We start from the raw sequence: 27,500 nt of genomic DNA on the forward strand, positions 1-27,500 counted from the left end.
TCTTGCATGTTGTGGAGTCAAAAAAACAAAAAAAAACAAACAAACTAATGAACAGGCTGGCTAGTCACAGCACCTTGTCCATTTCTTTGGTCAGTTTGTTATATTTGTTCAAGGACGGCAACAAAAGACAGTTCATCGCTGCTTAGCCTTTAGCGTTTTGTTTTAAAACTACACCAACCTTGCTCAGGTTATAAAAAATGGGAATATGCCCTTTTTTTTTTTTTTTGAAAGCCTATACAAACAAATGTTCAAATGCCATAAATTATTCTGAAGGAACCGGGGAAAACCCTTATTCATTTCTTCCATGGACATGCAATTTGGAAATCTCTATATTAACAAAATCAGAGACAAATGAAGACATGACTTCTGAGGCCTGTCGTATGCCACTCTGCTCTCCGCAGGCTGGAAAGAAAACCAACACAAACTGGATGAGCGGCGGGCTAAATAGGGAAAGCGCGCGCCACAGTGTACGGTTACTGTGGAAACGCAGCAGTCGATGAAATTAGGCGCCTCAGTATCCCGGTTATTATCGGCATATCCAGCTGGGATATCTGACTCATAACTGGAATGTGAGGAAGCTTTACCGTAAACAGGATATACATTCACCAGCTCCTCCCTCCATCCCTCCCTCCCTCCCTCTGCTGCTGCTGCTGCTGCTGTGGTTTCTGCACAGGTAAGAGAAATTTGGGCTGTTTATGCAACACGTAATGCCTTTAAAGGAACATTACGTAAAATCAACTTAGCCTGTTTGTTTGTGCGCATGAGCAGGAGCAGCATCTGTGGAGAGGCTATCATCTTCCCCACTGCCAGATCTCCTCCTCTCCTCTCCTCTCCTCTCTTCCTCTTCATCCTCTCCTCTCCTCCTCCTCATCCTCTACTTAATTGGTGCCCCATCAACCCGTTAATCAAATTACTTCTGAACCAAAATTGACAGTTTTCATTAATTATAAAGGATTATTCTAATTGCAATTCAAATTTATTCATTTACAACAGACGGCGCTCAGTAATATTTCAGTGAATTAGCATATTAAATGGAGTGGTTCGCAGATTAGTTATGGTAATGTATGCATATTTCCTTATTTGGACCGGGTGAGCCATATGCATGCCACGCGGGCAGTTTGCGCATGTGTGTGTGTGTGTGTGTGTGTGTGTGTGTGTGTTCAGGTGAGGAACCTCGACAGCCTTTAATTTGTTTGACAAACATAGCAGGAGCTGAACCGCTGTCCTCCAATGTGCACCACACGTCTCCTTCACCTCAGCTCCTCTCTCCCCTCTTCTCCTCTCTCTCTCTAATGTCTGTCCTGCTTCCTTTCCTCTCTCCTCTCTTCTTTCCTTTCCTTTCTCCAGATCTGCCCCCTCCCCTCTTCTTCGGTCATACAAATTTGCCTTAATGTTCCTGTTCTACAAATCTACAACATTTCCTTAAACAGATTAAAAAAGGTTTTCTGTTTTGAGTTTGTTGAGAAAACATGGATCCACCGACATTTTTTTAAGATCTACTATTGAAGAAAAGTGCAAATGTTCATTATATCAGACACAGGGAAGCTTCTTCGGTGACATTTCTAAATAGGAAGTAGATACTTTTAGGTTGCAGGACTGTTACAGTTCCTTCTTTTGGCCAATTTTGAAGGACGAAAAAAAGTCGTTCTGAAATAGGAAATCCCACAATACCTGGCCACATCGACTATGAAGTGGAAGAAGAACAAAATTTCTCCAACATCAGTTTTGGCAGACAGTACAGTATGTTCCTGCTTCAAGGAAAAGTTCTCCCAGACATGAATTTAAAGTCCCACTCCACTAAAAAAAAAAATGTGTTTTTCTTATGTTTTTGTCCCCTGAAATGTCTGAGCTTGACTACACTGACTTGCATCTGCATGTGCAAAGTTTGTCACTAGAGAGGTGTTTTCACAGCCGTCTACTGAACGTGGAGGTGTGTGTGCACCCCTAAAATTCGAGATTCAGACGAACACCGGGCCAGTTAGATTTGGTACATCACAAATCCCCCCAAACATATGTTTTCCCATGGTTAGATTATGAAATACGGCACATTTTCATGAGAATCTCTTGAGCGGACTTCCTTGTTTTGTGAACAGAGCTCTGGTTATGAGCCGGCGTGTAAGCAGGCAGAGGGTTTGCGGAGACTAATTTGCATATTCATAGATCTGCTCATTTTTAATCAGGGAAAGATTTATATTTAGAGTTATATTTCAGGTGCTAAGCAATGTTTTTTTCATGGAAAAAACGTCTTAATATGTAATATTGATGAACAGAGATATTTCTCATGGGCTTAATAAATGACAGGAGGGGGACTTTAAGGTTGTAAAAACATACAGCTAGACATCTGACTTTTTCAACACATTTTACGTGAATTGTTGTAACATAATTACATGAATTGATGTTAGTCCCGTCTGTTGTTTCTGGACGACAGCTGGAATTGCTTTTTCCAGTCGGACAAAGAGTCCTGCGGTAGTGACAGCAGCACTTCCCCTCCTTTGCAGATGAGACACGGCCTTTGAGCGCAGGAATGAGGCTGTCCGTAACCGTTTGGGAGTAATTCTCCTCTAAACAGAGCCTTGGAGAGAAAGTAAGAAAGACAGGAGGTACAAAAAGGAGCCGAAGTGCCGAGGCAATTTGTCGGCCCCATTTTGCAGCCGGTAATGTTAAAGAGGCGCGGTGTGAAGTGAACCAGGCGGCGTCCAGATCAGAGCAGAGCAGAACAAGCAGCAAGCCTCCGTAAATATTTCATCGCTCCAGGATGTTGTGACTAAATAAAATATCTTCTCTTTAAATAGACTGGACAAGATATCAGAGTGGAGTAGACACATGCACATGATCGCAAGGAGACACACACACACACATGCACACCTGCACAGGCCCACGCACACACACACACATGCACGGATACACAAATGTGATGAAGCGCTATCTTTAATCTTCAATATGTTTGATCTGTTATGCGCTATCTATATGCTATTTTCGCTGCTTTAATGAACCAATTTCCCCTCAGGGATCATTTAAGATTCACCTTTTGACCTAAACACACACACAAACACATATGTAGTCACACACACACACACACACACACGAAAAACATTTTATGGATTGCTATTACAGAGAGGAAGAAGGTGGAGAGACGGAGAGTGGATGGGTGGGGTAAGAAAATCGGACCAAAAGGGAAAAGAGCAACACATCTCTCTCCAGAAAGGATCTTTATAAATGCTTTCGTCAATCAGCGTCATTAGAAGTGAGAAAGTCCTGTGGCTGTATGTGTGTGTGTGTGTGTGTGTGTGTGTGTTTGAGTCAGTGACTGATGGAGAGAGGAGGAGACAGGAGGAGAGACGAGGAAGAGGTTCCTGTCAATATCACTTCCTTCATCACTCCAGTCTCTCCTCTCTTCCTTCTCTCTCTCTCTCTTTATCCTCCCATGAATTATTTCTACGACCAGTGACAAAGGAACACACACAGTCATGCACTCTCTCTCTTTCTCTCTCTCACACACACACACACACACGCACACACACACACTGAGAGCAGGAAGCCCCAGCAGTTTATCTGCCAAACCTGCAGGTCAGTGGTACTGTTGTCTTGTTACCACTTAATCACCAAGACTGAGTGTGTGTGTGCGTGAGTGTGTATTTGTCAGGGTAGTTCGGGTGAGAGGCAGGTAGGATGGGGTGGTTGCAGTGATCTGATGATAACGTGTGTGTGTGTGTGTGTGTGTGTGTGAGAGAGAGAGAGAGAGAGAGAGAGAGAGAGTGTAAAAAGGAGACTGAGAGAGACTGAAGAATAGAGCTTTAGATCGATTTGAGGTAAACTCAGTGTGTGCGTGCGGGTGTGTGTGTGTGTGTGTGTGTGTGTGCGTGTGTGTGTGTGTTTGGCCCAGAGCTAGCAGTCCTCTAGCATCCAACCACCCCCCTCCTCCTCCTCCTCCTCCTCTTCTCTCACTTTCCTCTCCTCCCCTCTCTTCTTGCTTCCCCTCTTTCCTCTGTCCCCTTCCTCCTCCTCCTTCTCCTCCTCCTCCTCTCCTCCTCCTCTCCTCTTCCCAAATCAATCTCTCTCATCTATAATTCAACAGTTTGCCTTCAGCCTTTAAAATATACACCAGAGAAACCCTCCTCCTCCCTCCCCGTGTCTCTATAGTCCCCCATCTTCCCCTCCTCATCTCCTCTTCCCTCTTCTCTCTCTCTCTCTCTCTCCTTTCTCCCCCATTTCCCCCCTCTGGCAAACAGGAGCTCTAACAGTATTTGTCTTGAAGGTAATCATGTTGTAATTTAATCTCATCATGCTCCCGAGCTGCAGAGGGGCATCTCAGTGCCACGGTCCAGTTTAATTTCTCATTAATGGCCACACACTTCTGGGTGGGTGGGCAGGGTCACTGATATGAACTCCAAACAGGTGGAGTGTCCTTCTCATATATTGTTGAGAGTAAGAATCAGAAACTTGAGTTTGATTGAAAATGACTGTTTGATCATTAAGATGCCTTGCCCTAGTTCCAAAAAAAAAACAACAAAAAAAAAAAACTTTGAACCATATCTCTGACCTTTGTAGCTTTTGAGATACAGTTTTTTCCCCCTTAGCTTAACACTGGGTAGATAACGAAAATATATGTGCTGGGGAATGCTGTATGTGTTTCTTTAATAAAAATATATATCACACAGCATTTAATAGGTGAGAGCAGTAAGAGCGTGTAACGTGCACATTTTAACTAAAGCTGTTCTTAATGTGGCCATCTTGGTAGGAAAATAACAAGTGACTCTAATAAATTATCAGGTGATTATAATCAAAAGACAGCCACAGCTAATGAGCCATGTTTAAGATTAAAGGATAATTCTGGTGCTTTTCAATCTGGGTTAGGGTTAGCGAGTCCAAATGACGGTTAGGGACCAAAAAAAAAAAAGGAATTTGTGCAGAGTTGAGTGAGAACACTTTAGCCAGCGGCTGAGAAACAGGCTGCAGTGTAACCAAAAAGGGCATTTACGCACGTCAAATTACGTCCACTCACGTGCTTGTTCTGCCACTGACAGGTTCAGATTGTTATCGTAAGTCTGATGACATTATGGAAAGGATCCCTACAGAGATGGACGTGACTCTGCTGCGTTAACAGAAGTAAATGAAATGTGGTGGTAGTTGAGTTGTTGGAGGAAGACAACGATGAAAACGTAAGAGCTGCTGGAGAGAGAGTCACCGGGAAGCGTTTGTGGTGTTGGAGTACAGAATGTGCCGCTTAGTGTTATCTAAAAGATTAAAAAAAAACAAACAAACAATGTTTCATGTTTGCTCATTCCCAGATTTTGGCAACAAAATGACACGCAACACTTGGTGCAGCTTTCATAGACTACCTTTGTTGGATAGGGACACACTGAAGTTGTGGCTTGCTGTGCTACCAGTGGATCCAAACCCTCCTGTCTGCACACACACACACACACCATCAGGCCTCGAGAATTTTGACCAGGATTATAACTTCCAGCTAAACCAAAGCACTTTTACCTAAAGAAAAATGCTGCTACAAATGCGGAGACCTGCTGCTGTGTCGGCTGCAGAGTGGAGGTAATTTCATTAGACGTAAAGAAAAATGTCTAGCTCTGTCGGGATCCTTTCCATAATGTTGTCAGACACTTTTAGCAATCTGAACTTGTCAGTGGCGAAAACAAGCACTTTTAGTGGACGTAATTTGACACGCAACTTTCCCCGTTTGATTGCATTGCAGCCCATTTCACGACTGCTGACTGAAGCATTGTCGCTCAATAATTATCCTTCAAGCATCATATTAGTAGGAAAGGTGACATCATGGGATTATTATGGACACAGTAAAAGTTTTATTATCTTTTGCATTGTGCACAGATTTTGGTTGGTGCACAGGTTTAGTTGTTATGACAAGAAAACAATATAAAACAGCTTCACTGCATCATTTCTGCTCATTAAAGATGCCCAATGGACTTTGTGACCACTAGAAATGCACACTAAGAGAAGCGGGTCTCAGTATTGTTTACATGTTCTCCCTGCACGTCATGAGCATGGGGGAAAATTATACACACACTGATGTGAACAATGCAACTTTCAAAATATTCCAAAATAACATTTTGAAAATGTCTTTTGGGGGGTGTAAATGCATTCAACATGTTTACCGGGCCTCCATGACACACATACTGAGTCTTGGTGAGAAATTTTGGATGTAACCACAACGTTGTGCATTTACAAGAATATCGACCTTTCATAATATTTGCGTTTAATGCAAATATGAACTCCGGTATTTATGCTAAAGCACTCAAATTCACACAAATGTGCTTTGCAAAATTTCTGAGTTAGCTATTGCTAAAACAGCTGAATTGCTGCTTGTGGCTCATAGACAATGGATGTAGTTATCGTGAGTTACACTGTGATAAATGTAGCTGTGACTGAAATTATGCTCTCCAGTCAAATACTGATGACATCAGTGGCACCAATAGACGTAAAGTCGATGTAATGAAAGTAACATTGGTCTGTAGTAGTAGTGTACAAGCAATTAATGCTGTGCTTACCTTAGCCCGAGCAGATATGAGTCTCCTCACAGACAATATACATATGTAGTTAGTTCACTATCCCGGCCCCACTGTGTCATTTAAATATGCAGAGATGACAACAATGACAGCATTAATAGTAATGATAGCAATATGAAGCTAAGCCCTCATCATCATCATCATTAGCATATCTCCAGGGAGATGAGCTGTGATTGACAGCTTGCTGGGTGTTTTTTGGGCTGCAGCTCAGCTATCAATTACCTCTGTGCATATCAGCCGTCATTATGTAAAATAACTCCGCTCCGCTTGGCTCTGCTCCGCTCAGTTCTCTTAAGTCTTGTTCCCTCGCATAACTCTCAGTCTCTCTCTCTCTCTCTCTCTCCCTCTCTCTCTCCCTCTCTCTCTCTCTCTCTCTCCCGCGCATTTTCTCCCCCTCCCTCGTTCCTTCGCTGCCTTTATTCTTTCTTTCGCACCGCATTTTGCTCCCGACCACTCTCCCCCACACCGTCTCCTCTGCCTTGGTTTCTTATTCTCTCCACTCGTCTTCCTCACTCTCGCGCCCCTCAGCATTGCTCGTCCATTGCTCTGTTATTGTGTGTATGTGCGTGAGTGCATGTATCTCTGAGAGCTTCATTCATCCCAGGTCTTTTTTTCCATAAATGACAGCATGTATTAAGTAACATATAGAGCATTTAAAGCAGCTATATAAGATTCAGTTGAGCGCCGGCCCTACAGAGGAAACAGGTTGCACATGGTCAGTGACATAGAAAGACAGAGTGAATGGATGTACGATATATATGCCTATTATCTTTAGTTCACTGTTGGTTATTTCATTGTCTCCTTTCGCTACATGAGGTCCTGTTGTCCTTGTATGTGTTATTACACGCTGTGAAACTCTGTAAGAGGTTAACATTTCCCTGCACAACGCAACTTCTGGTATATTTATACAGTCAGATATGTGGTTTCACTAATGCATGAAAGGAGCAGCTTATCACGTTTCAGTTTCCAGATAAGTCAAATTCACATATTCACATGTTATCGAGGCAAGATTGCAAGTGGTTTTCCATTGATCCCCCTCAGTAGCAGCAAAATGAGGAAAAAGTCTCGGTGGTTTCTCAACAGCAACACCAGCAGGAGTTACTGGTCACTCACTGCAGCCTCTTCTGGACATTTTGATCTTGAAAAGGAAAGGCTAGAAAGTGACTATTTTTGCTTGGAGTGTGTGTACACAGAGTCGGTCCACTTTCAGCAGCAACAGAAACTATAAAAATGTCCAACCACGTTGAAAAAGTCTACCTCTTGCTTCACTTCAACAAGCTGAAATACACTAATTATTATCATTCCAACCCTTTTGACTGAATTTTCAATGAGAACATGTATAGTTTAAGTTTCACTTTAATCACATGCATGTTGTGTTCATGTAAGAGTTATCGCAGTGTGGGAAAAGTAACTCTTTTTTTCAATTAACTTGCAATATTTAGCAAGTCACTGACAAAAAAAGAAGCAGCAATATTTTATATGTTTGATGAAGCGCAGAAGGGTGATTGTATTCACTCAAACAGTGCGGCTTGGGCACCGACAAGCACCTGCCCTGCTGCAGTGCTCCTGAGCAAGACAGTAAACTTCAGCCTGTGCTTAATCCTTAATATAAAAAGGGAACGCCAAAAGACAATTTCCCCCCAGGAAGCAGTAAAATATCACGATTATTACTCCTGCCAAACAGAGGGCAAAACAGTATTTCAAATCCTTGTTTTTCTACTGCGTGACTGCTCAGATAGCAGGCAGCGGGCGCAGCGATGCTATCTGATGTCATCGTTAAACAATAACAAGGGCTCCGTGTAAACAGGAAACAGGAAGTTGATCTCTGACAATTCAACAGACTGAGAGGGAAACTCACATTACAGACAGACGAGGAGAATATTTACTTACATTGCAAATAATGTTTGGAATCATATTTAACTGTCGTCTGCAACCAGTCATCGTCCTCATGCATTTTTTTTTTTTTTTTTTCATACAAGTAGGTGATCAGTGACTGGAAGTTACAGCAGATACACATGAATTAACAAGAAGTTTTACACACACACACACACACACACATACACACAAAGAGAGAGAGAGAGAGAGAGAGAAAGGGAAAGATAGTCAAAACCATCACTCTGTGAGAAAGCTCTGCCAAGTTTCTTGGCAGGCAGGTGAAATAAGACATCTAAAGGAAGAGAGGAGAGAGAGAAGAGAGAGGAGGCAGGAGGAGCAAAAGCACTGATCTGTTGTTCAGTTTGTCTGTACTAACTGACTGGCTGCAATTTCTCCACCTGTCAGCAACAACTCACCAGAGTGCTGTGTGTGTGTGTGTGTGTGTGTGTGTGTGTGTGTGTGTGTGTGTGTCCTTTTCTTTTTTTTAAACAGTGCAGCATCGTTATTCTTGGCTCAGTAGAATAGCTCAGTCTTTAGGGAATAAAAAGGACACACACACTCTGTCTTAGCCACTCCACTCTCTCTCTCTCTCTCTCTCTCTCTCTCTCTCTCTCTCTCTCTCTCTCTCTCTCTCTCTCCCTCTGTCCCACACATGTACGCACGCACACAAATACAAAGCTGGAATTTCCCCGGATGTCACCCTTGCCCTGTTGGCACTGTGACTGTTCAAATGACAGCAGACTGGTAGAAACAAACTCCCACAATCCTCTCTCTCTTTTTCTCATTCTCTCTCCCTTCCACTGCCAGTTCTCTCTCCCTCTCTCTCCCCATCCATCCTTATCTCCACCTTCTGTGTGCTTCTGTATCTCTGTATCGCACCAGCCTCACCAGCCCCTCTCTCTGTCGCTTCCTCTCTCTCTCTCTCTCTCTCTCTCTCTCTCTCTCTCTCTCCAGGTCTGTGTTAGTCCTATATATTAAATATTAATGTCAGTTGTGCTCTGAGCCATAATTGCCATCTCAGCCTCTGAATAATGGATGTAACTGTGCCGTTCACTACTACACCGTGGCTAGCAGGCTAAAAAAAAAAAAAAAAAAAAAATTAGCATCACACTGTGGTTGACTACATTACCGTGGCTAGCAGGCTAAAAAATAGCATCCTATTGTGGTTGACTGATTTTTTTTTTTTTTTTTTCTTGAAAATAGCATCACTCTGTGGTTAACTATACAGGCTAACTAGCAGGCCAAGTTGGTGGAGCTGTAGGTTCAGGAAGTATTTTCCCTATTATTTTTAAATATTTGCAATATTATTCAACACTGACTCATGGGAGAGCAATCGTGTTCTTAATGTCAGATTGGTGTGTCAAATGGCACTAAATACTGTCGTACCCAAGACGCTCAGAGAGTGTTGTTATTCTGAAGCCTATATATTAAATATATTATTACATTGTAATTCAGATTCGTGATTGCAAACGGGAATAAAACACTGCGCAATATTTGTTGAAATTATTGAAGAATGTGTGTATACATTTGACTCAAAGAGAGCCTTCCTAACAGTCCATCGCTGAAAACAAGTTCACATCATGGCGTGCGAACAAGGCGACTCCGTCTCCTAACAGTTATGTTCTCATACAACTAAACTGACAATTGTGTTTAAAGGGGAACATATTTTGCGGTGGATTATGTTTGCTTGCGACTTATCACGAAAACGTCTTATTCGCTGAGTTCAGAGTCTGTATCAGGACAAAAGTGGGATGGATCGGTCAAACAAGCGACTCTACCTCAGGCGATCTGAGTTCAAGTCCAGTGTCAGGTGACAGTTGTGTTTGTTTTAGCTCAACGTATGTTAGTTTACATAATGTACATTACATTACGTTACCTCATTAAAGCCATTTCCAGTGCCTAAACTTAACCAAGTGGGTAAACCTTACCACAAGACACTGACACGCTATAACAGCCAGACAGAAAGCTACTTCAGAACCAAATGTGATCCACTGCAAAATACATATCCCTCTAAACATGATGAAAAATGCAGTTTAGCTGGATAGGAACGTAATTTTTCGGAGACTGTGTCGAAGCGGGGAGACTACAGGATGTTTCGTCTGAATGGTGGACACGGAGGACATGTCTCTGTGTGCTGGACAAACTCTGGAGCTGTTTAGAGAAAATGGTTTGTGACTTCATAAATTGACCTTGTTGCTGCTCATGCCCAACATGTTCCTGCTGATGAGTCCGTTTGGGGAAAAAAAAAAATGCTCTTTTGAGACCAAGTCCGCATTCGCTGCAGTGAGACACCACCACTGAGAAACTCAAGAGACAGCCTCATGACGTCGCGGCCTGATATGGTTGGATTAAATCAGTGCACGTGGTCCAGCCGGCTGTTATGTTGTTGCCAGTACTAAAACCCCGAGTCTCCCAACTCCTTCCAGTAGAAAATATCTGGCACATCGGCAGCTAGGGCAACAGAGTTTGACACTGAGTGATTAGCTGTTTCTTGAGGTAGTGCACTGTTGACTTAGTTCCTCACATTGTTATGTACACAGTCTTGTACCTTCCACTGTTTTTCAATTAATCTGAATTATTTCAACGCAGCTCTTATTTGTTTGTGCTGATGATCCAACCGGGACTGTTTCATGCCCACCCAAATGTGGAAAATTTGAAAACAGGCTGTTTCATAACATTTCAATTACGAAAATCAATGTTTTTTTACATCTGAAACCCTGGCCACCCAAAAATAACCCCACACACTTTGCAACTATATGAAGCTCAGCAATCAGACATGCAAAGACAACGGTGAAAATGGGAAGGTGGGCAAGTTCAATATGGTGACTTGCAAGCTAAAAATAAAACCAGCATCACACTGACCATATTACAATGGCTAGAAAGCTGAAAAAATAGCATCCTACTGTGGTTGAAAATTAGCATCACAGTATAAAAATGATCTCACGACCCCATGGGGGGGTCCCGACCCCCAGGTTGAGAGCCACTGGGCTACATTACCATGAATACCAGACTAAAACAAATACCATCCCACAAGGTTTGATTCCATTATCATGGCTGGCAAGCAAAAAAAAAAAAAAAAAAAACTTGCATCCCTCCATTAACTAGAATGCAACCATAAAACTAGCAACACACTGTAGTTGACACCGTTACACGTTCATTTTATTTACATCATGTTTTTTTTTTTTACTACATTACCATTGCAAACAGGATAAAAAAACAATACCTGTGGTTGCCAATATTACCATGGATAGCAGGCAACAGAAACGGGGAGTAAATACATTCCTTATTCCTGTCTGCTGAGGATTTTTTTTTTTTTTTTTTTTTGCATATTTCTTAGAGAGGAATTAGCAAACCTAATCCCCTCTGAATTCTGCTCCTGTTGCAGTGTGTTGCATTGTAAGGACTGTTGTTGTGGTGTTCACTCAGCATGTAAAATGCAAGGAAATACTAGTGCGAGAGAAATAATGATGTTTCTCTCCCTGTGTTTGGATTCTTTCTCTTTCTTTCTTTCTTTCTTTCTTTCTTTCTTTCTTTCTTTCTTTCCCTATTATTCCATCTTGCAATCTTGCCCCTTCTGAGTCCATATGGTGTGTGTGTGTGTGTGTGTGTGTGTGTGTGTGTACAACAGGACTGGTGTCAGTGTGTGTGTGTGTGTGTGTGTGTGTGTTTGTACAACAGGACTGGTGTCGGGTCAGCTGTCTGAGTGTGATACTTGCAATATAGCAAAGGTCAACAGTGCTGTTATCACTCGAACATGATCGGACTTTGGAGAGAGGGAGCGAGGGAAGAAGAGGGAGGGAGGAAGAGGAAGGGAGAGAGAGAGAGAGAGACAGAGAGAGAGAGAGTTCCCCTCCCCCATCTTCATCCAGACTCTGATAATTGCCCTGTTTAATTGGAGGCCTCTTAACAACCAGTGACTGGACCAGCCTATCAACTCTGGAAGCACAAGGTGTGTGTGTGTGTGTGTGTGTGTGTGTGTTACTGGAGGGCCTTTTGTAGCAGAGCTGATTAGGCCAGATGGGGTCAAGTGAAGGGGGAAGAGGAGTGCACACACGCTGCATGAAAATGTAGAAATTGTATTGTTGGCAATCAGGGGATAAAAAGATCTTAAAGGAAACAGCAGAGATGAAGCACAGGAGGGAAATATGAGAAACAGTCAGTAATATTACTAGATCACAAACCATTTCAGCCACTGGCAGACTAGGAATCAGGCGTACGAGTCGAACATTGAGAAGAAAAAAAAATCAGTGTTGTTTGATAGATCACATGACTTGGTGAGGTGTTTTTGGGTCATGATTATAGTACAATATACACTATGATAACTTTTATTTGTCCCCATTTGGACTCCATGTGCAGATCCCCAGTCACTACAGCGAACAGCATTCATACACACCATGCAGCATTTTTTGTTATTTTTGTTTGTTTTTATGAAGTTTAAATTTCTCTTTGGTCCTTGTCTGTTCAGCCGCGCGAACTGACGAGCTCTTCTTCTGTTTATTTCAAATGGAGCCGCTGTTGCTGCTAACACGTGTCACTTCCTGTGCACAAGAGCCTGTTTCCTGGTGAACTGCTGTGGGTGTTTTAATAATCTGGGTATGGATTGGGAAGGGGTGCGGATCCCTGGGTTAACAGAGATTCAGTTCCTTTCACAATTCAGTCAATTTGATGAAAGATTTATTTATTTATTTTATTTTATTTTATTTTTTGTCACAATTCAGTTTGAGTTTATAAACCATGGTTTAGCCAGTCTATGGCAATCTCTCTTTTTCTTTATGAAATGTGAAAAAAACAGATAATGTAGGACTAATTATTCATGCATTTAGTTATACTAAAAAAAAAAAAGAAGAAGAGTTGATTCAAAGGATTTATCTGTTTAGACTGAAGTCATGGTGATTCATTCTTGTTCTTTTAGCAGATCAGTGCAGCTGAATTGGCAGAAAATCAAATCAATAAATTGATGCATTCAAGAAGTTGTTGCACTCCTACTATTTTGATATATGAATCATTGTTAAAGGGTAGAAAAATATACGCTTTTTTGAAAAATATAAGATTATTATTTGAAATTATTCATTGATAGCAGAATATACTTTCAGAGCTGCTGGAGTGCAACTGCCGTTGCCCAGTGCCTTGCTCAAAGGCAAGTCATTATTGAGCCAGAGGACAGGGTTTTCATTACATCCCCAGCTGGTTCAGGTATGAATCCCACAGTGTTTAAGTGACTTTAGACCAGACTTTCATATTTCAGAGGCAGAGGATCAGGAGGCTCCTTTACACACACACTCCTTCCCACACACACGCACACACACACACACACACACACACACACACACACACACACACTCCTTTACACAGCGGCGGGTCAGCTGAGGTGGTCGTGTTAACGCTATGCTAGTGTTGTGAGAAGGACTAGACAGTGCGAGGTCAGCAGGGGTCACCGTGGCTGTCCTCCGCTGTGATAGGCTGTCACCCAGGGGTGAGGGGTCAGGATAATTAGGCATGCGGAATCCCAGCGCCAGTGTTCTAACGAAGCCTGAGCTCGTTAACGCAGAGTTCTACACTCAGACCTGCCACTGGGCTGTGCCGCACTGTCACACACACACACACACACTCACACACACACTCGCACGCACACAGACACACACACACACACACACACACACACACACACACACACATGAATATGTATATAGTGTATATACATCTACTGTATATCTATGTGTATATCTTTATATATCTATATCTTTATCTAGCTGTATATATGTATATATATGCATCTCTGTGTATTTATCTATATGCATAAACACACATGCAGCACCCACCCACACGCACACACACACACACAAATGCGAATGCACAGACCTCTGCTTTGTTCTGGCGGTCCAGCACAAGTGCTGTCGACTCTGGGCCCGCAGAGCTGCATCAAACTCAGCCACTTGGGAATGGAGGTGATACACACTTGTGAAAGTTGTTCGAGTGCGCTGATTCAGTTTATTAAAGTATAACTCCAAAGTGAGTGTGCGCCTGCTTTCCTGAATTCTAATTGTTCTCATTTGTGAGATTCAAAGAACCATAAACAACACAGAATCTGGTTTCCTCTGTTAGTTTATAATAACAAACGTTGTGGTGAACCCCTCCCCTGTCAGGAAAGCCCCTCCCAGCCAGTTCACACAACATGGGCAGTGTTTAGTGTCACCTGCACACTGATGCTCTCATGATGCCCCCTGATACTAAGGCCTAAAGGGCTAAAGCGGCACTCAGTTCCAGGAAATACAGCTACATTGCTGTCATCGGCGATGTCGGGACTCGGGCCATGTACCTTTTCAAATGTGAACAGTGAGAGAGGGGGTTCACCACAACATTAACTGTTATAAAACAACGTATGTCTGTGCAGTTTTTCATAATAAATATGACATATTTTTAGACAATACTACAACACCTGGAAAATCCTGAAGATTTTTTAGGTCCTCCGTTTGGTCAACTACCTCAGGGTCAGACAGATCAGACAGCTTAAATATCAAAATTCAGCCCATAGCCTTTTTTATTATTATTATTATTCTATTTTTGACTTAAAACAAAAGTACAAATAAAAAGAAATAAAACAACAAATCGTTTTTTCATTATGGATTTCCAACTGAATATGAAAGGAATGAATGATACACAGATTATGTGCAACTGACAGTGCAACGTACAAACACCAAGTGATGGTAACGGCACCATATGCAAGCAGCACAATACCATGCGCAACAGCATAATTTGGCCCTAATGGAACCCCACTGAGCACTATTGACTTGGATGTGAGGTGGAATCATAGGTCATTGGTGTTTAGCAGTGTCTGATATGTTTGTGTATGTGCGTGTACCTACAATACATGTGCATGTGTGTGTGTGTGTGTGTGTGTGTGTGTGCGTGTGCATGCATGTGTGTGCCTCGTTGCTACCGCCAGGCTGGCCAGCTGGCTCTCACCACAACACAACCTGGATGTGTTTGTTTGGGTCTGACGGCCATCTGTGAATTTGATTTATTCTATAATATAGAATCAAGACATATGGTAGTGTTAAAACACCCAATGTCAATATAGTCAAATTTTTCGATAATTTGCCATTCATTTTAGGGGTCAGGAAAATACTTCCACAAAATCAATGAAAAATTCCCAAAATGTTTGAGCACAGTGCCTTTGTTGGAAAGAGTTGGGAAATAATAATAAAAAAAACGTAATACTCCTATTTGACAATCTGTTTTTTACCAACCATGTCATGGCACGTTGGTTTACTTTGGATGTACCTTCAGGTTTGGACTCAAAAAAGTCAAAAAAAAAAAAAAAAAAAAAAAAAAAAAAAAAAAAATGAAAGTCAAACCAAAATCTTCACAATCTCACAGCCACATATTCTCAGTATTCTCAGCAGGTTTGCAAGAGTGTGCCTATTTATTTGCCTACTTGTATGATCCTCCAAGGATTTTTTGTAGTCTCAGTTGGTGTGGATTTTTTTTTTTTTTTTCATTATTATTATCCGTTTTATTCCACATATCCACAAAGAAATTCTACAAGAACATTCAAACAGTTTTGAAGAGTATGAAATATTTATTTCTATATCTTGTTCTCGAGTGTCTGGAGTTCTGTTGGTATGTTTGAGACTCGGGGCTTGAATCCTGCTTTCCTTTCTAGGACCCTTAACATGCTGTTCATCTTTTCAGTTTTCAGATTGGACTAGGCTTGAACTTATTATTTTCTTTTTTCTTTTTTTTTTTTTTTTGGCAAACTTTTAACCACAAGTATTGCTTGTCGCCCAATCCAGATTCTTCTTGAAGTTTTTCCTCAAATGCAACCAGAACTGCCTAAAGAACGCAGGAAACCCTCGAGACATGAGGAGGTTCCAGGTAAAAACCGCCACGCCCCCTGTATCTGTGTGTGTGTGTGTGTGTGTGTGTGCGAGGGAGAGAGAGAGAGAGAGAGTGTGAGTGCATGCATACGTGCATGTGCATCTTTCTCTTTCTCATTTTCCCTGTCTTGTATCTCCTTTCCCTTTCTGTGGCCGCGTCTTCTATATAAAACTTTATGTTCACCGTAATACACAGGAATGTGTGTGTGTGTGTGTGTGTGTGTGTGTGCATGCTTGTGTGTGTGCATGCATGCATTAGTGTGTGTGTATGTGCATATGTGTGTGTGTGTGTGTGTGTGTGTGTGTGTGTGTGTGTGTGTGTGTGTGTGTGTGTGTGTGTGCATGTGCATGTGCATGTGTAAATAAGCTATCAGTGCCTACACAGGAAACATGAGATCCTGACCCTGACTGGCCAGAACATAAATACACACACAATGCAGAGAGGGGAGGAGGGCAAGACACACATACACACACACGCTCACACACACACACACACACACAGGGAGGGGGGGGTCAAAGCAGACAAAGAAAGAAAGAAAGCAAGAACGAAAGAAAGAAAGAAAGAAAGAAACAGAAAGATGCAGAGGTGGTGGCAGGGCGAGAGACATAGACAGAGACAGAGAGAGAGAGAGGTTGCGGGGTTGTGAATAAGATTCAGGGCAGTAGAGTCTTTATTATTTCCTTATCTTCACGACCACAACACAATCAGGAAGACACCACTTCAGTCTGAGTGGAGATACTAGACGCCCAGAAGATACTGATAGATTTATTAGCGCTGTGTGTGTGTGTGTGTGTGTGTGTGTGTGTGTGTGTGTGTGTGCTTCTGTTTGTGCACATGCATGCACAGCTCAGTATATGTGCATATTTGTGTGTGTCAGCCTGCATGTACTGTTGTATGTGTGTCTGCAAGTGTGTATGAATGGGTGTGTCCGTGTGTGTGTGTGTGTATGTGTGTGTGTGTGTGTGTGTGTGCTAGGACAGAGAGACAGAGCCATACAGTAGCGTGTGTGTGACAGTATCTGTGGCTCTAATTGTGCAGCTCTATTGTAGTGGAACCAGAGAAGACAGCTCTGTTTCCCTGGGAGATAATTAAGGGCCGGACCCATCAGGAACTATTGAACAGAGGAGGACAGACACCACACACATACACACACACACACACACACACACACACACACACACACACACACACACAGACCTTACTCTGACATACTGGCTCAGTGTGTCTGGTAATAGACTGTGTTGGTAATAGCAGTGATAACGGGTTACATTTACAGAGCTTCTCGCAGTTTCACGCTTTTAACTCCTGATCTCTGGAGCCCGTACTTTGTAATCCCTCTTTTTTTTTTTAAATAACTTTTTAATTTTTCACTCTCCTGCTCTCTCTCTCTCTCCCTCTTCACTCCTCACCCCCTTTTCCTCTTGTTTTCCCCTTCTCTCCCTCCCTTCATCTCCACTTTTTTCTCCTATCCCCGCTTCTGTCTCTTCACCCTTTACCGTCCCGTTCCGTCTTGCTCCTGTCTTGTCACCCCCCCCCCCCCACACACACATCCCGTTCCTGTCCCAGGTGGTAGTTTCGACTACGGTGAGCGTGGAGGGACACGTCCTGTCTGTGTCCGACAACATGTTTGTGCACAACAACTCGAAACATGGCCGCCGGGCCCGCAGGCTCGACCCAGCAGAAGGAACGCCGTCTTACCTAGAACACGGTAACATAGGAGTGTATGTGGGTGTGTGTGTGTGTCTGTGTGTGTGTGTGTGTGTGTGTGTGTGTGTGCATGAGCAAGTGTGTGAGTGTGCGTGTGCAAGCAGCATGGCCAGCAGATGGTTGATGGTTTAATCCTATCAGGTGATTCCTGCTCCTCCATCTGGCTAATCCAACCCACTGCACACACACGTACACACACTTGCATGCAAGCACACACACACACACACACAAAGACATACACACTCAAAAATGTGTGTGTGTCTGTCTTTGTGGGGTCCAATATCATTATGCTGCTTTTTTACAAACAAACCCAGACTAAAGGGTGTTGTCTTAGTTCAGCTGAATACTGATAATCTCCTAAACACACACACACACACACACACTCACACACACACTCACACACACACATGAGGGCTCTTTTTGAACAGACAAAAGCTGTCCCTGTTGCTGTGACATGGAATTGGACCATAGACACTAATACCAGGAGTGAATATGGACACCATGTTGACATGACAGAAAGCTGGCTGTTAGACTGGGGCTTAAGGTTGATGCTATTATAAACCACACTGAACCTTCTGCTTCTGTTTTTGGTGGGTGTTTCATTCTTCAGTGTTTCATCTCACATCATCACAAGCTTAAAAACGCAGAACAACAATCTGATATAACCTGATCGTCTCATATCACTAATCAACAGTAATCTTATTATATCTAAATTCATAGCTTCAAATTCAAATCGATGCCCTTTTGTGCTTTTAATACTGATGAAGGATGAAGGACGGTGTGGACAGAAAAATACGAAATTACAGTAGAACCATAGGCGGAAATCCCAGGGTGGTCGGGAGGGGACAAGACCCCTCTTCCCCTCCTGTTTTTTTGTTGACACTACAATAAATATGTTTTTTGAAGAATAGTTTGATGATTATTCAAGGTATTTCCTCTAGTTTTAGCGCTTATTTTGAGTTTCTAGTGCTTGTAAAGCTACTTTGATGGACTGTAATGGAAATAGAACAGTGAGCAAAGAAATTTGGTTAGAGGATTATTGCTTTTAATACCATTATTTAAAACATATGAACATGCTGAGGGCTCAACGCTGTACGGCAAATTTCAAAGGAGCGTAAGAGAGAAAGAGGGAGGTACAGTTGTGCCAGACAGCATTTTTTTTCATGTCCCCCCCAACAATTACTCTCAGAAATGTTGCTGTTTATTGTCCCCCCCCAATAATGAAATGGGATTTTCGCCCCTGAGTAGAACATTTCTGTAGTCAGTGTCAATTGGTTTTTAAAAGAAGTCTTTTTATTGAACGGTTAAGTGGGAATGTCAAGAAAAGAGGCCAGACACAACCCCGAGGAAAATGTTGCCATGTCATATTTCTGCAAACCAACATTTAAAAATGTTAACGTTTCTCAGCCAAAAATACATTAACTATCAACATGTATCCAATATGGTGAGGGCTGCATCGACGTCACATGTTTTAGCCACTTTCATTTGCATCATGACTTGGTTATGGTTAGGAAAAGGTCATGGTTAACATTATCAAATGTTATACAAACAAACCCAGCTCTTGCATGGCACAGGACTGAAACCCCAGTCTGCACAAGCAAAGCTGATTGTGTCATCTTTGAAAACATGACATTTCAGCGATTCCTTGGTTTGCAGAAACATAAAAATGCCATCATTTTTTTCCTGGTGACTGGGCTGCCAGACAAGCTCTTCCCCTGCTGCAAACACACTTAATGTTGATGTTGAGGAACCCTCAAACAGCCCGGTAACCCTCATTACCATCATCCATGTTTGTTTTCTCCGAGTTTCTCATTGTAGTCAGTAGAAGTGAGGAGAAAGCTCGCCACTGAAAGACCTGGTCGCCACTGAGGGCTCAGTGTTGCACTGAGGACTTTGAATCATTCACTGAGTGTGTTCAATATTCAAGTGCACCGCTGAGCTTAACTGGACGCCAGCCAAGAGCCAAGGGTGCAGTGTGAAGTGCGAGGTGCAGACAGACACATCAGCGCCAGAGATGAAACTGCTCCGGTCCAGAACTCCCTCCCTGGTGCAGATTGATTGGCCTTCAAAAGAAATAATTATTGTTGGGGGTTTTTCCACAGCTGTAACTGTTGAAAGTGAATGTTGGTGCAGGTGTTTCCCACAGCTTATGATTTTAGCAGAGGTTTCTGTTTGCATACAAAAGCCACTTACGCGTAATGAGAGGAGACATCAGTCTTTGGCTCAACACTGGCTCAGTGCAATTCACATCCACTAGGGCGATCTGTTTTAAGAAAGTCACTTCTTATTTGTAACGATTCAATTTGGTTCAATTTTGTAAACTGGGATTGAAATCAATGATTTGATTCGGTTCTTTTAGCCAAAATTTTATATCCATTAATAAGCAATAATGTAAGATTATTCTTTTTCTCTGAAATGTGAAAAAACAAGACAGAGCATTTACTTTATTGGTTAGAATAACAAACCTTATTGACAAAAAAGCAGCAGTTTGTAGAAATCTTTACCATGATATTTGGTGATCAGTTGTCATTGATTTGATTCAGTGCATTTCATATCAATTCAGTCCAAAATCAGAGCTATTCATTGTGTTTATTTTTGTACGCAGATCAGTTTGTTTCAGTTGGAAGAATTTACAATCGATGGATCGATGCCATGAATGAATGAACCGTTACACATCTAATGAACTCCTCTCTTCTCCCCAGCAGCAGCTCCCTGCATTAAAGCCATCAGTCCCAGCGAAGGTTGGACCACAGGGGGCGCTACAGTCATCATCATAGGAGATAATTTCTTCGACGGTCTCCAAGTCATCTTCGGTACCATGCTGGTTTGGAGCGAGGTTGGTTTTGAGAGCCCTCATCGTCCTGTCTTCTGTCTGACCATCTGTACTGAGAGAGAGAGATGGAGAGAGAGAGAGATGGAGAGAGAGAGAGAGAGAGAGAGAGAGAGAGAGAGAGACTTTTGAGGGCGTCACTGTTGTCTGAACGTCTTTACTGTGTGTTTTTACTCTCGGACCGTTGGAAGTAATTCAATTTGAAAATATGCTTTTCCTGATGGTCAACCTATTTACTGTGTATGATCATGTGCCTGGTGTGTGTGTGTGTGTGTGTGTGTGTTGTGTTTTTGTTTGTATAAATGAGATTTGCCTCTGTATTTAGCCCCTCCACACACAAACATACACACACACTCTCTCTGTCTCTCTCTCCCTCTCTCTCTCGAATACTGATCAACTCAGCAGATTCATGATAGCTATTGGCTCAGTGCTCCTACGAGCACACACACACACACACACACACACACACACCCTATCATAGTTTCCTCAGTGCCACTCCTCTAGAGAATGTTTATTTGTCTTCTGACTCCACTCACCGTGTGTGTGGGGCGACCATGGCTCCCATCCAACAACAACACAGTCTGTGTGTGTGTGTGTTTGTGTGTGTCTACATGTTGGCATGTGTGTGTGTGTTTGTGTGTGTGTGTGTGAGGAGCTGAAGGGTTTGTTTACAGTGTTGAGAGCCACACTTACACACACTAACATGTGTACAGAGTCTCAGTGCAGACTGACTCAGCTCTCTCGTCGTTTCTCAGGCGGCGTTCTAATGGATTGTGGCCAAACAAATGTTTCACTGGAACTGAGCATATTCATAAACTCCTATAAAAGAAAAACTTTCCCATAACACTTTTTTTTTTTTTTAGAAATAAATCATTAGCAATAACTTACTTTTTATCAGTACAGATTTCAACAGCTCTAAGACTGAAAGTGAGTTGGGCCTGTCTGCGTCTCTCTCCCTCCTGCAGGTTTTGTCCATTGCAGATCATAGCAGGCAAACAGTGAAAATAAATGCATGTTCGTGTTTGTTTTAGCCTGCAAAAGCACTAAATTTGTGGATTTTGGCATGAACAGCAGTACAGTGCAGCGACTCTTGCTCCATGTGGTATGAAAACACATCCTGGGTGACTGGATTGTAATCAGAAAGCACAAAAAAATGTCCAAAATCCAGGTGTAAATGGACCCAAGATGCATTAACGATGCAGTCACCCAGACCACCTCCGGACATGGTCAGACATGCATTTGAGCACATTAGCCACAAAGTGTAAATGCTCCACAAACGCATCTCCAATCCACTCGCAAGGCCCACACACGAGCTGTGTGGATTGAAACGAGGAAGCAAATCAAAGTGGAGGCACGCACAGTCAGAATACTGGTATGAAATGAAGTTTAGTTTTTTATTGTAAGCTTTATGACGAGAAGGAAGTGACATTTTGATTTAATTTCAGTGGGTCTGCCTTTTAAAGCAAAGTGTAAATTAGAGCTAGACCAATACATATATAGGTTAGCCGGTATTGGCCTATCACAGATATAATATTAGCATCGATATAAAAACCTTTTACTTTTTATTGAACATAATCCTTAATTCAAAATATTTATTTATTTATATATATTGCTCTATTTGCATTTTTTTTTTTACATATAGTTATCTAGAATTATTAAATTGCCAATGAAGTTAATTTGACATCGGCGCACTGATGTCATTTTGGACAATAAGATTTGTTTTTAAATTGTAAAAGATACTATATCCTGTGACATATCTTTGTCACAAATGTCTGCTAAACATATTTGATCGGCCAATATATTAACGTCAGAATCTTTTTTACTCCCTGATAGCGGTACTGGCCCCCAAAATCCTAAATTGGTCAGCCTCCAGTGTAAAAGTAATCCAGCTACAACAGATGTAGACACAACAAGCCAGACACACTTTAATGCCAAGTGTGTATGTGTGTGTGTGTGTGTGTGTGTGCGTGTGTGTGTGGGGTGGGGGCACTAGGTGCCAGACAGTTTGACCCCACATACGCTCGCATGCATCTTGGGTGACTGGATTGTAATCAAATTTTTTAACCCACTTAGTCCAAAAAAAAAAAAAAAAAAAAATTCATCTGTCTTGCCTCCTCCCAGTGGCACTCATCACTTGTTCATATCCGAAATGAAAGAAGTTGCTTGAAACGGCCCCTTCCTCTGCCGCTGTGTACGATAAGCCACTTGTCTGAGATTGTCTAAGGGATTTACAAACTTTTGTATGTTTGGATTTACAATTTCATTAAACCCCCATTTGGAGTGACCCTGAATGTTTAGGGTGAGAGGAGAGTTTAAAACATCATGTTAAAATAACCACACTTCCAGTTTTGATTTCATAACATGTGCATAGTGAATTAAGTTGTATTCCTCATTTTGCTGACGACCCCATACCCTACTTTGAGAAGAACTCATCTAAATGTCTGATTTTAATGATTTGATTTGATTTATTTGCCCGTATAAAACAAAGCACACCACAACAGCAGAACAGAAGGAGGTGCAGGTGAGATTAAAAAACACCTAGATTCTTAAAGAAGGAATCACACCTCACGTGAAAGTGCATATGAATCTTGATGTGTGATTGATGCGGACAGTGGAGACGTCGAGGAGACCTGTGAAAGTAGAAGTGCTGTTACTTTGCTGATGTTTTACTGCAGTAAAAGTAGAAGTTCTGCTGTAAAAATCTACTGAAGTAAAAGTAAACAGTAGCTCATTTAAAATGCTCTCAGAATAAAAGTGACTGTGTTTAGCTGTCGTCTCTTCCATGCAGTTAGAAATGGAGCAGAGAAAAGGCCTTAAGTCAGATTCTTTTAAAGGTGCATTCTGCAAAATTACTGAGGATTGACTGAAGTGAGGACCCTGTAGACTCAAGTGACAAATGTGGAATAAGCACAGACCTGAACTCACAGCTGAGTCCACATGGCTCTCACCTTCAGGCTGTCACTGATATTCCCCTTTTTCTCCAGGCTTAGTGCATATTTGTGCCAATTGAGTCCAAACAGTCCTTGTTTCCGTCGGCCGTCGTCATGCAGCTTTTATTGGAAATCGGGACAAAAAGTAGAGCCAAATTGCTGACTGAAATTTTACTGTGTAAGGTTTTGCAATCTGCCATTAATCATTTGCACTCTGTAATGGATGTGATTGAAAATGTAGTGAAGGACAATGCTCAAGCAAAAATGTACTTCAGTAAAAGTAAAATTACTGACTTGAAAAATTCTCTAAAAAGTACAAGTACACAAAAAAGCTCATCAGTTACAGAAACATGAGTGAATGTAAGTGACCTCCATCATGTGTTTCGCTGTAAAGGCTTCCCCGACAGTAGCTGAGGAGCTGTGGTGCTATAAGCTGTCATGGCGGTAAAGAGCCTCTCTATGTGTGTCCGTCTCTAGCTGATCACACCTCACGCCATCCGGGTGCAGACGCCTCCCAGACACATCCCCGGCGTTGTCGAGGTCACTCTGTCTTACAAGTCCAAACAGTTCTGCAAAGGCACACCTGGGAGATTCATATACACAGGTAGGTCTATCACACACACACGCACACACACACACTTCCTACATTGAGGCACTGCCTAGCACCTTGAATATTGTCTGGAAATCCATTCTGTTCCCCCAGAGGTTGGATTTATTTTACATATGTGGTTTGTAGAAATGTGTTTGTGTGTGTGTGTGTTCAGGTGTGTGCACGTGTAGGAGCAGTTCCATGTGTGTGTGTGTGTGTCTGTGTGTGTGAATAGTGTCTATGAATTGCAGTTCAGGCTCAGGCCAGACAGTGTTGAACTAATCACTGCAGATTAGTCAACAGTTAATGACCCACACTCGTTAGAATGTTGCCATAATTAGAGGCTCGTTAAAACCGGCTACAATTAAACAGTCTGGTCTTTATAGCCCTCCATACTGAAACTATTAGTGAAGTCACCCAGAACACCCAGTTTACTAACACACAGACGTGTGCGCACACACACACAGCATTGTTACAGCGGTGTATGATTTCTGACCTGATTGTTGACTGTGAATGAGCACTTTCCTGCTTAATGGAGCAGAGGAGGAGGAGGAGGAGGAGGAGGAGGAGAGAGGGAGGACAGCAAAAACACAAGGAGAAAGAAGAAAGAGCGCATGTGAATGTGGTGCGCGCGCTTGTCCGTGCATGTGTGTGCTCGTGCAAATGCGTGCGCTCCCTTGTGCTCTCACATACATGTGGAAATGGACGGAGGTGATGTGATGTCTGGTATTGATCCGCTCAACATGGCTCCATCACACCATAACCATGACGTCATCCATGCAGACAGACACAGGGGATGGTAGTTAAATAAATTCTTTTGTCTTTGGACATTTTATGCCCCCGTTGAGGAAAAAATATGAGAAAATAAAGTAAAAGTGTGGAACTTTGGCGCCTAAGTAAACATGTAATATAATGCCAAATGAGTTCACACATGATGTTGCAGACATTTCAAAGCTGGTGTCTGTGGTAATATTTCTACACAGTTGACCTCTAATGTTTTATGTCAACCACACTCCAATTTCAGCTTCTATACTACAGGTTTAAAATATGAAAAAAATTACTACATTGAGGCAGACACAGTTTGCATTAAAGCTTAATGGGATAAAATAATAATTGTAATGATAATAATAATGGTAATAGTGTCTGTATCACAATAGTGAGTCAGCTTAAGAAAGATTTGATATTTGCGGCTCTGAATTCTTAACCTCGCACAGCGAACTGATCTTGTAACTTCATTTTCATTTGACTAGTGGAACCATCTGGTCTCGCTCCAATCAAAGCGTTAGACTGGAACGCCACTCAGCATCTTTGAGGAGCTGCAGGCGTAACAGGACAGAAACAAGACGTCAACATAGATTTTCCTTACAAAAACATCAAGAATCTTGCTAACGAGCCGGCAATACGCTTACAAATATGCTTACTCACGTTCTTCATCACAGTTGCTGCTGTGTATTTCTCTCATAGCACAAATATACTTTGTTTGTCCGGTTGGATGTCCAGAGCTAATGATTGACAGATGGTTGATCCAATCACCTGCTGCATAATTTAGTAAACAAACGCTGCTGCCGCCCCTTTTCCAAACGGGTTGAACCCAGCGGTGCCCAGACTCTGTTTGGAGAAGTGGACAACAAAAACAAGATCACAGTATGGCTGTGCCGCTAAATTCCTGGGACTGAGTATGAGTTTCCCAGAAAAAATCCTCTGCTGCACAGGAAGTGATGCTTTTCATGTTTCCAGAAGCAGCAACAGTCATTTCTTTGGAATATAAAAGTAAACAGAAGAAAAAAAATGGATCTCAAATGTCAGCCACAGACAAGGACAACACATTACCAGCCACACTGTTTCACTGCCCATCGATCTTTGGGATTTGCAGACAGCAGCACAGGATCTCACGGATTACTATTGTAAAGCTGCACTGGGCGACTTTGGAAGTTGGTAGCTTCCAATGGCAGCAAGAACTCATTGTTTGAAATTTGAGGACGTCAATCAAGACGAATTGTGAGAAGAAGCTTCCCTGTTGTATCTGCTCAGGGTGGAGGTGGTGAGGAGCTTCACTACACAGAACTTCAGGGATACATTTTGCATTTTGTCTCAGAGGAAGTATTCAGCAGGAATACAAAAAATAAATTTGTCCATTCATCCCAATCCAGTCTATCCATCCAGATACTCTCTATGTGATTGCTTGAGGTTTCCAGTCTGCCGTGGTCCTGGATACGAATTCTTTTGTGAGGCTCAAACGGTAAAAAAATTACATGCCAGCAGCTTTTTTTCAAAACAGTGGCACGGATACTCGACATAATCCACTGTCATCGGAGGCAAAGAGCTTCATACGGAACTGGAAAGTGTATTGATCTGCCACCAGTGAGCAGCCTGGAAACCTCACCAAATCACACTCAAACTATTTGGAGGAATAGATTAGGGTTAGGATTAGGTTGGATTATACTGACACTACCATTTATTTCTAGAAGACAAAGCAAACCTGTGGCATCTGAAGGGGATGTGCTATCTTTGCTTTCACACCGTCTATTTCGTCACAATTCTTCCATCACAGCATACACAATCATCGATGAAAGAAATCAATATATGCAGCAATTTACCTACTACAGTTTTTCGCTATCTGCAAATTTTTTTTTTTTTTTTTTTCATTTCTGGCACTGTGAACATCACATCCCATCACATCATGTTATGTGTCAGTTTGATTTGGCAAGAGCAGTCAGACTGAGAGGCATCCGCAGAAATCAAATAATCGAATTTGAAAGAATAGATATAGATGTAGATCCTTTTTTTTTCTGTTCAGACTTTATAAAATGAATGTCATATCTGGAAAATGACATAAATCAGGTTTGGGCTGACAGTCTGAACGAGGTCATGCTGAGCTCACAGCACTGTAACTTGTGGTATTTGCCACCTAGACGTCCTAAGCCACTCTCTGAACACTTTCAGAAGTGTGGAGGTGTGTGTGCCTCCTCAGACGTGTGGAGGTGTGTGTGCCTCCTCAGACGTGTGGAGGTGTGTGTGTGAGGTGTGTGTGCCTCCTCGGTGCCCGTCAGTCACAGCGTCTCTGGTCTGAACCTCTGGGAGCCCGAGGCTAGCCGACTGGTAATTGGCCCGTCTGGTGCCCAACTGCTGCTCCTATTGGGCGGAGATGACCTTGT

The 27,500-nt window shown here is 42.3% G+C and overlaps 1 protein-coding gene across 3 annotated transcripts in view; it reads left to right on the forward strand.

Annotated features, from left to right (window-relative positions):
* The window catches only part of LOC115371127 (transcription factor COE1-A-like), a 112,359-nt gene that overhangs the window by 58,772 nt on the left and 26,087 nt on the right, over positions 1-27,500 (forward strand). For 2 of the 3 annotated variants that reach the window (XM_030068286.1, XM_030068287.1), the window contains exons 7-10: positions 16,205-16,286; positions 17,856-17,997; positions 20,699-20,832; positions 24,234-24,360. In XM_030068286.1, the coding sequence (XP_029924146.1) occupies positions 16,205-16,286; positions 17,856-17,997; positions 20,699-20,832; positions 24,234-24,360 (485 nt within the window). The remainder of the gene's footprint in view (positions 1-16,204; positions 16,287-17,855; positions 17,998-20,698; positions 20,833-24,233; positions 24,361-27,500) is intronic. The other variant, XM_030068288.1, reaches the window with a different exon arrangement.

Source organism: Myripristis murdjan, chromosome 14, assembly GCF_902150065.1.
Source record: "Myripristis murdjan chromosome 14, fMyrMur1.1, whole genome shotgun sequence".
Taxonomy (NCBI): Eukaryota; Metazoa; Chordata; class Actinopteri; order Holocentriformes; family Holocentridae; genus Myripristis; species Myripristis murdjan.